Consider the following 12,450-nt stretch of genomic DNA (forward strand, 5'->3'; position numbering starts at 1 on the left):
ATAAGCCTTATGAGACGGAGATTGTCCCCCATCTCTCTTGAAACTCTTCTAATGTTGGCCTAAAGGCTCTAAAACTTCAAATGCACAGCGAGCTGTAACCACGGCCGAGAGCTGTACAGCTTATACTTCTCCGGCATGATTTATCAGCACTTTGCGCAGGAGGCTTGTCAACTCATGCCAGCTATGTCATCCCCAGAGCGAGATGGCAGCACGTAGATAAATTAAAAATCAATTCTTTTTATTAGAAACTATTTTGAAGCATTAGAAGGAATGTGATTTTGAGCTTTCTGATTTTAACAGGAAAGCTCAGTGGACCCTACGTACTGCGTTAGGAATATAGGGATTTCTTTTAGGAGAACAAATAGTCATTATTGCCCAGTATACGCCTAGCCTGCTGTGTGGCACCTCAGAATCATTAGCTCTGGCTGACAGGAGCAGTGAAATATTTTACTACTTTGGACTCGAAATGTTTCCCTGTGGTTCTTGTCATGGTCAGGAGGTATTGCCTGGTCACTGAAAAAAAATTCATAAGAATTAAATCTTCTACTCTTCCTCTTTCAGGAGACATATAAAGACTCTTAAAAATATAAAAAATAACAGATCCTGTTGCTGGTCCATCATTTTGCTTCCCAATTTTACTAGAAAGCAAGAGAGAATTCTTAAAGTTTTGTTAATGAAGAGCACAATAAATAACCTGTTCTGGTCTTGACCCGCAACTGAGTAAACAATGAAAATACTAGAATAACAAAACAACTGTTTTCTTAACTTTTCCTTTGTGCTTCCCCTTGGGAACAGGCATGGGGCAGATTTCCAATGATAAATATAACAGGATCTAAACATGTTTCTGGGTAGGTTGAAGCTAAAGAAGAAACCTTAAAAGTGCTGATGGGACCAATGGAAAAGGATTTACAGATGCAACAAACACAGGAGAAAGCCCTTCTTTATCCTTCCCCCCAGCGGAATAATGTTCCTAACACGCTTAGCCCAGGCCTGGCTAGGCCAACAGTCACAGACAGTATCGGCTTTCCTCTCTTCCTCGTTCTTAGACTAACTCTTTAAAGCCGTACGGTTTGGGAGTCTGCTATACATAAGTACATGGTAGAGCTTCAAGAATCTCTGGGGCTTGCTTTATTTATTTATTTATTTATTTATTTATTTATTTATTTTCGAACATGGTATTGCACCTTCTTCATGGAAAGAACTTTTGTAAAAGAGCCATCCACAGCAGTAGTCATAGCTAAATCCCCAAGTGACAATGATTGCTTTAGGCCAAGAAATAAAGGCTTTATTTTGAGCAATAATTGTAAAAGCCACTTCTCAAAAATAATTTAGGTTTAACAACCTTTGTTGGGGGTCACCTCTGAAAGCTAGTATAGAATTTCTTTTTGATTTGTAGCCAGTAGGATCACCATTCAACACTATAGGACAGGCCTTTTTTTTTTTTTTTTGGCATATGTATGAGTCCCATATAACACTTCTCTCTCTCTCTCCCTCTCTCTCGCTCTCTTGCTCTCTCTCTTTTCAGAGACCCAGGAGGAAATAACTGTGTAGAATTTTAAATCAGAAATCTAACGCTTAGGTTAGTAGTGTCAGGTTAAAGGCTCGCCCATCCCCAAAGCTAATTCAGTTCTGAACAGTCCCAGGGGTGTCTAGTTGAACAGAAGGAGCTAGGAAACCTTAGCAGGCCGAAGCCCAGCCTGGGGAATTGCTGAGACTCCGTGCCAGAGGCCAAAGCTCACCCCAGACTTGGTATCAGATAATACCAAGTGCCAGTCTGGATTTCCAGGACTGATCTACTCGAGGGTGAAACTTCCAGGTTCCCCAGTGTCTGCGCTGTGGAGTGGGAGGACTGTGGCCTTAGGACATCCACGCTGTGCCTGGCTAGTTTTCTATTTAATAACAGAAAAAAAAAATTCAACATATAGAGTCTATTAGTAGCAATCGTTTATGGGAAGCGCAGAGGGGCGGGGAGGGGGAAGGCGAGGATGACCTAAAACAAAAGGGAAAGCATTACAAATTTTCTAGAGGGTTTTCACAAGTTTCTTTTTTTGTATTCTACTTTGAACTTCTTTTTATGGTTCTCTAGATTCTTAAAAACCTTACACAGACAGTCAGTGGCTATTTTGTATCTCCACAGAAGGGCTTTTGGGTTTCAAAACCAACTTCCCCCACCTTACTCCTCTCTTACCCTGCCCCAAGATCACCTCTTAAAACCCTGGGATGACTTCTATTAAGGCAACTTTAATCCCCAGACTAACTATATTTTAACTGATACAAAACATTCTCCAGGGAACCAAAAATCTTTCCCCCACACATAAAAAAACGATAAAGAATTTAGCATTAAAATTGGGACTCAGGACTACAATTATATTCCACATTAAATACCAATTAACACTAATTTTACAAAAGTCAATATTTGTTACATCTCCACACCACTGCAAATTTCTTCAAGACTCACTCAGCACTTAGTAAGCCTTGGGTTACTGCGTCTGAATTGCAAAATACTCCATTTGCCCAGAAATTAATCCCAATGCAAATTCCTTATAAAACATGTGTAAACCATGCTTAGAACAGGCAGCACACATTCACAAAACTCCATTCAATGCAAAGGTAAGTGGCAAAGCTTCTCAAATTAGGCTTCCCTTTAAAAACTGGAGGGACATTTACAGTGTTTCCAAAAGGTAATTGCTTCTTACTTCAGTAAAAGTGGCTTTATGTGACTAGAAGAGGGAGTTGTTTTTTTTTCTTTTTTTTTTTAAGTGAATGCATAACAGTATCCAATTAGAGAACAGGGTGGGAGAGCCCACTCTCAAAATATAACTTAATCACCAGGCACCAGCGCGCAGGAAAGGTCCACCAAGCACACGAGCTAAAATGGAGCCTGAATTTCCTCTCAGACGGAGAGGGTAGTCGCACGAGGTCAGGGTCAAGGTCACCAGCAGGGCAGGCAGCAGCTGCCCGAAAGCGCTACACACCACGGGAGAGAGAAGGCGGTCCATCTCCGTCACAACCGAAACAGATAAATCCCTTCTCCTCTCCTACCCTGCCTCTAACCCCGCCAACATTTTTTTTTTTTTTTTTTAAGCAGGGGGAGAGGAGAAGAAAGGAAAATGACCAAATAACCTCACCGCCCTGGTTTTCGCACACAAGCTCATCGGCTCCCAAAGTTGCCATCTAAGGGCAAGTTCGCAGAGAACACTGAAGCCCATTTTGTCCCAGGCAGGGCCAGCCTCCCCGCGACCCCGCCAGAAATCCTGCCTTCTCTCCCTCCCCCCCCCCCCGCCCCACGCCCCCGAAGAAAAGAGCTGGAACTGTGGCCGGCCGGCCATGTGCACGCACACACTCTGCCACCAACTGCTGCGAGTTTTCTGTGAATCGCAGCGCGGAGCCTCCCAACTCGCCCTCCCCGACTCCGCCGCCTTCTCTTTCCTCGCGCAAAATTTCCCTACACACGCAGCCGCCTGCGAGTGATTTTATGTGCATATATATTACATATGTGATATTATCCTCAGAACCTCTAGCGGGCAGGCGAAGAAAGGACTGCACAGGGGCATTTTTTTTTTTTTTTTTTTTTTTAAGGAAGGGGAAAAAAAAAAAAAAGCACAACCCAAGCCCTGTGCGTCGACTCCTGCGTACCGGGAAGGGGAAAGAAAGAGGAATGTTTGCAGAGAGGGCTGCCTGCAAGTGCCCTTGCTCGCCACTTTGGCCGCGGCCCGGGTGACACGCAGCCGCGGGGGCGCCCGGCCCGAGCCACTCGCGCCCCCTGCCCGTCCCCCGGGCAGACACCGCCACGGATATTTCGCGAGGGGGAGATCGATCGCGCTGCCTGTCTGCAGCGGAAACGCACACGCTCACACACAACCCAAGCCCGAGACACCATAACCTTAACCCTTCCCCCACCCTCCGTGAACTTCAGGTGACCGACCACGTCGGCCTGACACCCAGGCGGGCGGGCGCTCAGGCTCCGCTCCCGCCCCCAGCCCGGGTTTTGCAGGATCGGGCTCCGAGCAGCGCCAAACCGCCGGGAGAGGGGAGCAGTGCGGGGGGGAGAGGAGAGAAATTGACCCTCCGTCTCCCCCGACCCCTCCCTCCGGCGCCTCGGGCGTCCCCTCCTCCCCGTCACCCCGCCCCACGCCTTCTCCCCTGCCCCCTCCTCCCCGCATTCAAGGAGCCGGGCGGCCCCGGGGGATATTTTTAGTCGCTTCTTTCTCCTTCACTTTTAGCTCTAGCAGCATCTCAGAACACTCAAAGCGGAGAAAGACGGGGGGTGGGGGGGAGCCGGAGAGGGAGTGGGGGAAAAGTTCGGAGTCTCGCAAAGAGAAGCCGGAGGGAGGGCGGAGAGGGGCCGGGGCGCGGGTGGAGGAGGGGAAGGGGACCGGGCCGTGCCGGCGGGCGTGTGTCTCCAGTTGGCGTGTGTGGCTGCAGCCGGGGAGGGCTGTGATGCACTTTAGTCCTGGACTCTGCTCCGGCTCGCCGGGGAGGGGGGTCCGAGTGCCCGAGTCTCGCCAGGCTCCGTCTGCTCCGACTGACCCCGCATTTTATTGCGGCCAGGAGCCCTGCTCCTCCCTCCCCTCCGCTCTGCAGGGACCTCGCGCGCCGCGAGCCGCCCTGCCTCCTGCCTCCGCCTCGGCGCAGCTCCCGCACCCCACATCCGCCCGCCGCTGCCCGGCCTCGCCCCCCGCCCGGCCGCCCCGCGCCCCGGCGCGCCCCCTCGCCCCGGCCGCGGCCGCCCCGCGGCGCGTGTGTACCCGAGTGTTTGTGTGCGGCGCCCCCACACCCTCCCCGGCCGCTCCCGCCTCGCCCGCCCCCGACTCCCCTCCTCCGCCGCCGCCGCCTCCTGCTCCTGCCGCCGGCGGCCCCGGGGCCGACCAACCCCGGCGCAACCTTTAGCCGGAGACGGACCTCTCCCCGGATCCCGTGCCCTCGCCCCGACACCCCCAGCGCCATGTCACGGCCCCCGGCCCGCCGCGCGCCCCGACCCCCGCGCCCTCCGGCGCTGGGATCCGCAAGGAATTTTTTTTTTCTTTCTTTTTTTTTTTTTTTTTAAGATTCCAACCTCTCCCACCTCCCCCCCCCACCCCCCGATTTAAAAAAAAAAAAACGCCGGCATCCACACTACTCCCCTCCTCCCTCCTCCTGCCCCCTCCCCCAGCAACCGGAGTGAGGAGGGGGAGGGGGAGGGGGAAGGAAAGGGGGGGAAAAGCCCGATCTCAAGGAAAAAAAAAGAGGAGGGGGGGCGCGAGAAAGAAAGAAAAAGAGAGAGAGAGAATAGAAAGGGCACGGGGCTGATCATCACCAACATGGCTGCCTCGGCATAGACCTAAACGAGGAGTAACCCGGGCTGTGTCTTTGTCAGTTTCACCTCTGTAACCCTAAACTAATGCAGAAGACAACGGAGGAGGCTGCGGAGGGGAAAGAGGAGAGGGAGGGCGAGAAAATGGCACGAGAGGCGGCGGGGAAGGGATGACTTACGTGAGGGAAGGCGCTTGGGCTGCTCCTGCTTCCTCCTGGGCATTTTCCCCCTTTTCTCACATTCTCCTCCTTGGTTAATGTGAGATCAAATAAACCCCCGTGGGGGCAGAGAGGCAGACACTGGCAGGAGCGGGAGGTAGTTGGGGGGCGGGCGGGCAGGGGGAAACCCCTTCTCTCCGGTGTGTGCAATGGGTTGAAGCTTGTTTCCTGGAGCCAGAAGAGGGGTTTTCTTCTTTTCTTTCCTTTCTTTTTTTTTTCCTTTTTTTTTTTTTTTTAATTTTTGGTCGTGCACCTGGCTTGTCCCCCGAGCGTAATATTCTTCAATGGAAACGGATCTAATAGGTGCGAGTGTGTGTGTGTGTGTGTCCTGTGCTCGCGTGTGTGATGGGAGGTATAAATAAATGAGCGCCGGTGCGGCGGTGTCTATGGCCGCGCGCTGTGTCTCCGAGCCCCTAACACTAATGTCGGGATCAAAGGGCAGCGGCGGCGGCGGCACAGCTCGCAGCTCGCTCGCTCTCGCTCGCTCTCTCTCTCTTTCTCGCTCTCTCTCTCTCTCTCTCTCTCTCTCCTCTCGCGCGCTCGCGCTCTCTCTCTCTCTCTCTCTCTCTCTCTCTCTCTGTCACACACACACACACACACACACACACACACAGACAGAGGCACAGACTGAGGGAAAGAGCGAGAGCTAGACACACACGCGCACACGCGCGCGCGCGCGCACATACACACACACACACACACACACACACACACACACACACACACAGAGCAAAGAGGAAGGTGCCCTAAGGCTCCCAGGGCGGACTCAGCCTGGGATTTGCAACCGCTCGGTCTGGGAAGAATGGGGGGCGCGCGTGCGGGGGTGGGATGGACTTCTTCGAATTTATCCCGCTATTCGCCAAATCGAGGGGGGGGGGGGAAAGTTTTTCCCACTCTTTACACAACGATTGGTTCATTATTCTTACTGATTTTTACAAAGGAAATAGATTTTTTCTCTTAACTTTTTTTTTTTGTTTATTGAGCTACATTTTTTTTTTCTGCACAAAATTCTTCAGGCTTTTGTCCCTAAAAAAAAAATGACTTTCTTACCCCATTACCTTAAGTGATGGAGGTTACAGTCTCCCACGCACTCCAAAAACATTTCAAGAAATTTTATTTTATTTTATTGTTTTAGTAGAAAGATAACATATGGTGAAATCGATAAGTAAGTTGATGTTATGAGTGCCCGGTTTTGGAGTGTCCAGTGGAGTTAAAACAAAAATACTGCCTAAATGAATATTACAGCTCCTTGACCAAAGGGGAAAAATAAGATTAGGTCACCCCTGATGGTTGATTCAACTGCACATGATACTCCTACAGTGCACACAGCAATCCTGACTTCTGAAATTTACTTTTTCCCCTGTTATAATCCAGATACATGAAGCTTACACTGAAGCAATTCCAGTTTGCATTATGAGCCCAATATAGCAGTTTTCATTAACTGATACATACTTTCATTACTTTACAAATCACACATCTTTCTTCAAAGACAGACATAAAGGGGAAAAATAGAAAAGGATGGGTCTCACTCTAGCACAAAAGGTATTTGGTGAAAGAAGACTGTTCTCTTTGTGACTTGGAGTCATTTGGATAAAAGTTCACTCAGAGGTTGTTAATGATTTAAACTCCAAAACCTGCTACTATAATTGAAGTAAAAATGGTCTGAAGAAGAGTTGTTTCATAAAACTCGCTTTGTAAAAGGCAACTTTGAACTTCAGCAGAATACATTACATGTCATGAGTCAGATGTAGCTAAAAAATAAAAAAGGTACATTATTTAACTACATCTTCCCTTTTTAGCTTTTTAAAAACTGACTCATCATCTTATTATGTTAAATATTTTCTTACCAATTTTAAAATACACTTTTTCATCAAAGAAGGTAGAGGTACGGTGAAGAAACAAAACATTAAAATGACACCATATAAGCTTACGTGGTAGCTAATGTCTCTTTGAGGTTCCGACAATTCTCAGAACTCAAATGGTGTTAAAGACAGCCTTGGGGGTTAAATCCCTATGTACCCCTTCAAAAATAACTGTAAGGCTGTATATTGCACATTTTTATTAGAGGAGCTTAAAGAGTGTTGCATCTCCCAAAAGATGTTTTTCATTGATTAATGAAATCTCAGGATGACACCCTCTCTGCTAACTCTGCTGAAAGAGCTAGCTTTCCAATGACGGGTAGTGCTATCTGAAGCAGGGTTTGAAACACCTACTTGAAATCAATCTAAAACTAAAACAGATCAGTCAGGTTTAAAATGGGGCATCATCCTTAAAACAATTCTTCCTTGAATGTTGGCTTAAGTAAACTGGTAGTTAACTTTTCCCTGTGTCATAATTTGAAATAGGACTATTTTTCAACTCGGATCAAACTCAACTTGCCATTGCTTCGATATTGTCAGTAGCTTTGGACTTGAGATGAATGATATATCGGAGCCCATCCATTCCAAGTAGACTCATTGCTCTGAGTGTGTAGGAGCCTTAAGCCTAACACAGGGTAAACGGAATGGTCACAACACTTCACCACTGCTCCCCGAAGCTTTGGCTAGGATATGGAAGACTATTCCTCTATGTAGACACAACACCCCTTTTCCTGAATTGCTATGACTCTTTACAATGCTTAGTATACTATAATTGAAAACATACTTTAGGCCTTTCCTCAAAGTAGAGTATATTTCCTGTGACCTTTTAAAGGCTTACAGGCAAATGCTGTCAACTTTTAATTATACAGGTATTTTATCAACAGCCAAAAGCATTATTAAATTGAATTTATTCATACCTCTCCATAGCTCTTTCCAAAAATCATTTGAAATAGTACACGACAATAGAAAATGGAAATATGGACAGAACAATTTCTGTTTAATCTCAGCTTGGTACAAAGCATACTTCAAGAGCACTGCCACCTGGCCCTCAGTTGCTATATATTCAGGGAACACAAACTAATTTTAATGTTAGACTAACCTAAAATAGTAGAAAGATAAATAGCTGGAGGTTGCTACAATGGATTTCAAAATCGAATGAATAAATAACTTGGGGGGACCTGTGCCTTTTGGATGCACGTACCCGTGAACCATGAACTTAGATTACTGTTAACAATAGTCATCACACTGGAATATTCAATTTGATTCATTCCCACAGCCCGAACTTTTAAAAGCATATTTCACCTTAATAATTTGTAGTAATTTTCTCAAAATTACGCATTCTCGAAGACGTTTCATCAATGTTCACCCTCACAGGAGTCAATTCTATCCTGGCCCGAGTATTGTCAAAGGTAGGCAGACAGAGGGAGCACTTCTCCTAGGATGGCATGTGGTCTGTAGAGGGGGCCTCGAGGTCAAAACTATTCTCACAATAGCACTATGATGTTATTCGCCCTTTTATCTGTGTTGACATTTACACTGATGATGCAAAAGCAGTGGGAACAAAATGCCGGTATCTTTGCTTGAATCAAGGTAGTGGCACAAAATGTAGCTTCTTCCCCACCACCATGCACTTAGGGGAAAAGGAAATTTTACAAAAGGGAAGGTTCATTATGAATGTCCTCCATGAAGACGCAAACATTATTAGCTTTATTAAACCTTAACTCTTGAGGACAAGACCTTTAAATATTCTTTGTGACAAAACGGTAGGTACGTATCAAGTGTTACTGCCACATGCTGAAGTCCCAGCTGCCTCAGGGAAAAATCATTCGTGAATTGTTTGATAGAGCTGCTTTTTAATGAAATATCATTTTCACTTGAAAGAATGACTAATGGACAAATTGTGGTTCCTCAGACTTAGGTAATTCTCAAAAAAAAAATGAATGAAGTGAACCTGTAACATTGAGAAAAAACAATCCATGGTATTGGGGGGCAGTAGTAATATTTGCAGTTACAAATGAAAAAACTAGAATTTTAGATAACTTGTATTCATCACTATACGCTTAAAAGCTTCCTAATACCGAAAGACTTTTCTGATGAGATTCATGGTGATATTAATGAATGTGACTTTCTGATACTGTGTCAACATTTCAGAACGGCATAACTCAGGGAACCAGTCTTTTCCAAATGACCGATACACGATGCTACAAAATCATGCTATAAGAAAAGATCTATTCAAAGTACAAGACAGATTAATGGATTTTAATGTAAGAATATAAAAAGTTCATAGATATGGTTTCAGAGTCCACATATCAATAACTTTTAAGAAACTCCTAGTCATCGAATTTTGGTGTAGTGTCAAAGAGTATCCATAATAATCTGAAAAGGATATTAAAATATTCCTCCCTTCCTTCAACCACTTATCTGTGCGTGGCTTGATTTTTCACGTATGTCTTTAACCAAAGCAACATATCACGACTGATCGAATGCAGAGTAGATAATGAGAATCTAGCTGTTTCCTAGTAATCCAGACATTATAGACATTTGCAGAAATGTAAAATGATGTCACTCTTCTCACTAAATATTTTTGTTTCAAAAAATATACTTATTTTTCACAAGAATGTATTAACTTGTATTGTGTTTATTATAACTATTTATATATGAACGAATAAATAAATATTTAAAAAATTCCACAGTGCTAATGTGGAATATAGTACATAACAAGACATAACCCACATAAACAAAAGTTCTCTGGGGCCCTTAATAACTTTTAAGGGTATGAAGGAGTCCTGATTTCAAAAGCCTTGAGAACCACTGCCCTAGAAGTTAATTGAGATGCAGTTAAAGAGAAAAATTAGCTTCTATGGGTGTTTTACTAGCGGTCTTGGAATCCATTGTAAATATGATTACACTTCTCATAAAATGAAGCCCACTTAGCTTCAGGAGCTGAGAGCTGGTTTTGTGTGCCCAAAGATTGGCTCTTCTGATGAGATTCCTTATGAGATGCACAGAGTGTCAGGATTCTCCGGAGAAACAGAACCAACATATAATTAATTAATTAGTTAATTAATTATAGGTACTGGTTCGTGAGTTATGGAAGCCAAGAAGTCCCCTGATCTGCCATCCGCAGGTTAGGAAACTAGGAAAGCCAGTGGTGTGATTCAGTCCAAGTCTGAAGGTCCGAGAATTGGGGAGCCAGTGGTGTCAGTCCAGGTCTGCACCCGAAAGCCTGAGAACCAAGAGCTCCAATGGCCGAGGTCAGGAGAAGGGGGATGTCTCAGCTCAGTCGGGGAGAGCGAATTCACTGACCCGCTGCCCCTGCATTCCATGCGGGCCCTTGGTGGACTGGATGCTGCCCGCCCGCGCTGGTGGGGGGTCTTCTCTACTCAGTCTAGGGATTTGAATGCTAACCTTTTTCTGCAAACACCTTCACAGACACACCCTGAAATACCATTTGTCAGCTATCTAGGTATCCCTTAGCATAGTTCAGTTGACAAATAAAATGACAACACAGAGGAGAAGCAGGCGTTCACCAAGTCCTGTGGAATCAGGTCGCCCAGTCGTATGGAGAGGCTGGTTACTGTGCACAGAGGGACCAAGCCTCCTCTAGCCTCCAACCCTTTAGGAAATTATAACCAGTGAGGGCCCCTCTTTCTCCTAGGGCCTGAGCTACTGCCTCAAGGGTTAAGATGGGGACGCTCTTACCCCGAAGCACTCTAAGTCTGACATTTTAAATAACGAGTGCCTGTCCCGAAGCAAGATACGGGTCTGGCGTTTCTCCTGGCCTGGACCTCATGTGTTATAAATCAGTATCTGGTGGCGATGACCAACCATCATTTACAGAGAGGGAGGCTTGTGCTGTAATCTCTACTCGTGTTCTCAGGAGGCGAGGGCCTGGCTGGAATCAGCAAGTTTTGTCACAATTTGGATAAATCTTGCTTTCAAAAGTAGTGGATATGCAAGCACATGCCCCGGCAGAGAACCTGGCAAAGGAAACAGCTTTGGCATTTTGGGTGTCTTTCATATGCTAGGGTTCTTTCTCTTGAATATCTTCTCGACAGTCGTCCAACTCAACACCATCTCAGAGTACAAGTTATACTCAGATGAGGTGGGTTCCCGATCTCTGTGTTCCACGTTCCTCTCACCTGGTCCTCCTTGTCAGTTCTAATACATCACTCAGTCCTTATTGATTCCAATCTCGAACCCTGGTGAAGACTAAACTCTTGTCTCCAAAGCCTCTTTTGCTAGGATTCTTGGCACCTCTATCAATTTAGCTTCCCTGGGCTTTTACTTTTTAATCTGCATAGACAAAAACTCCCTGTGAGCAGCTGCCCCCACTTCACGCTTTTTTCCAACTGCTTTGCCTGGTCACTTAATGTACTTCTTTGCTGCTTGACTGAGTCGCCCTCTGACCTACCTCAAATCATACTACTGTCTCCTCTTGAGTCCCTCACACCTCATGGCCACCCTCTCTAGCTGCAAACAACTTTGATTCAGTTTCTCTATAATGTCTGTCTTTCCTTCTGTCAAATCTGCCCCCTCCCGTCCCCTTCACCCACTTTGAGGTAGCCACCCAAGGCATCTCGACAAGATTGTTTTCCCATCTCACATGCCAAGCAACTTCTTCCTTAGACGACAGCATCGTGTGGCATAATCAAGAATAACGACGTAATTATTAGGCACCGAGAATCATGATTTTTGTTGATCAGAAATGAAATGGAAGCAGAATCCAATCGAAAAGCTTCCTCCAGGTTTTTCTTTTACTTTCTCATCCATGGTTCCTATCTCTGCCACCTGTAGTCACACCAGTCTGCTCCCACCCTTTTTTTTTTTTTTTTTTTTGGCTGAATCTTATGCAGTTGGGTATCTAATAGGACCAAGCTACATTGAACCCCAGCTGTGTCCTTTTGGTTGTTGAGGTGTTGACTATGCCTTCTCATCGGATTAAAAGTCCTTTCATATAAAACAGCAAATGATAATACCATTGGAGGCAAATAGTCGATGCTCCCTCCCTTCCATCATTTAATCTCATGCCTTAATGTTTTTTTTTTTAATAAGGAAGAGAAAATAGAGCTTCAAATGA

At 45.8% G+C, this 12,450-nt stretch overlaps 1 protein-coding gene across 4 annotated transcripts in view; it reads right to left on the bottom strand.

Annotated features, from left to right (window-relative positions):
- The window catches only part of ZNF827 (zinc finger protein 827), a 147,428-nt gene extending 141,412 nt beyond the window's left edge, over positions 1 to 6,016 (bottom strand). For all 4 annotated transcript variants that reach the window (XM_016164055.2, XM_016164054.2, XM_016164057.2 and 1 more), the window contains exon 1: positions 5,473 to 6,016. In XM_016164055.2, the coding sequence (XP_016019541.2) occupies positions 5,473 to 5,515 (43 nt within the window). In that variant the 5' untranslated portion in view covers positions 5,516 to 6,016. The remainder of the gene's footprint in view (positions 1 to 5,472) is intronic.
- Positions 6,017 to 12,450: the final 6,434 nt, after the last annotated feature.

Source organism: Rousettus aegyptiacus, unplaced genomic scaffold (genome assembly GCF_014176215.1).
Source record: "Rousettus aegyptiacus isolate mRouAeg1 unplaced genomic scaffold, mRouAeg1.p scaffold_m13_p_16, whole genome shotgun sequence".
NCBI classification, from domain to species: Eukaryota; Metazoa; Chordata; class Mammalia; order Chiroptera; family Pteropodidae; genus Rousettus; species Rousettus aegyptiacus.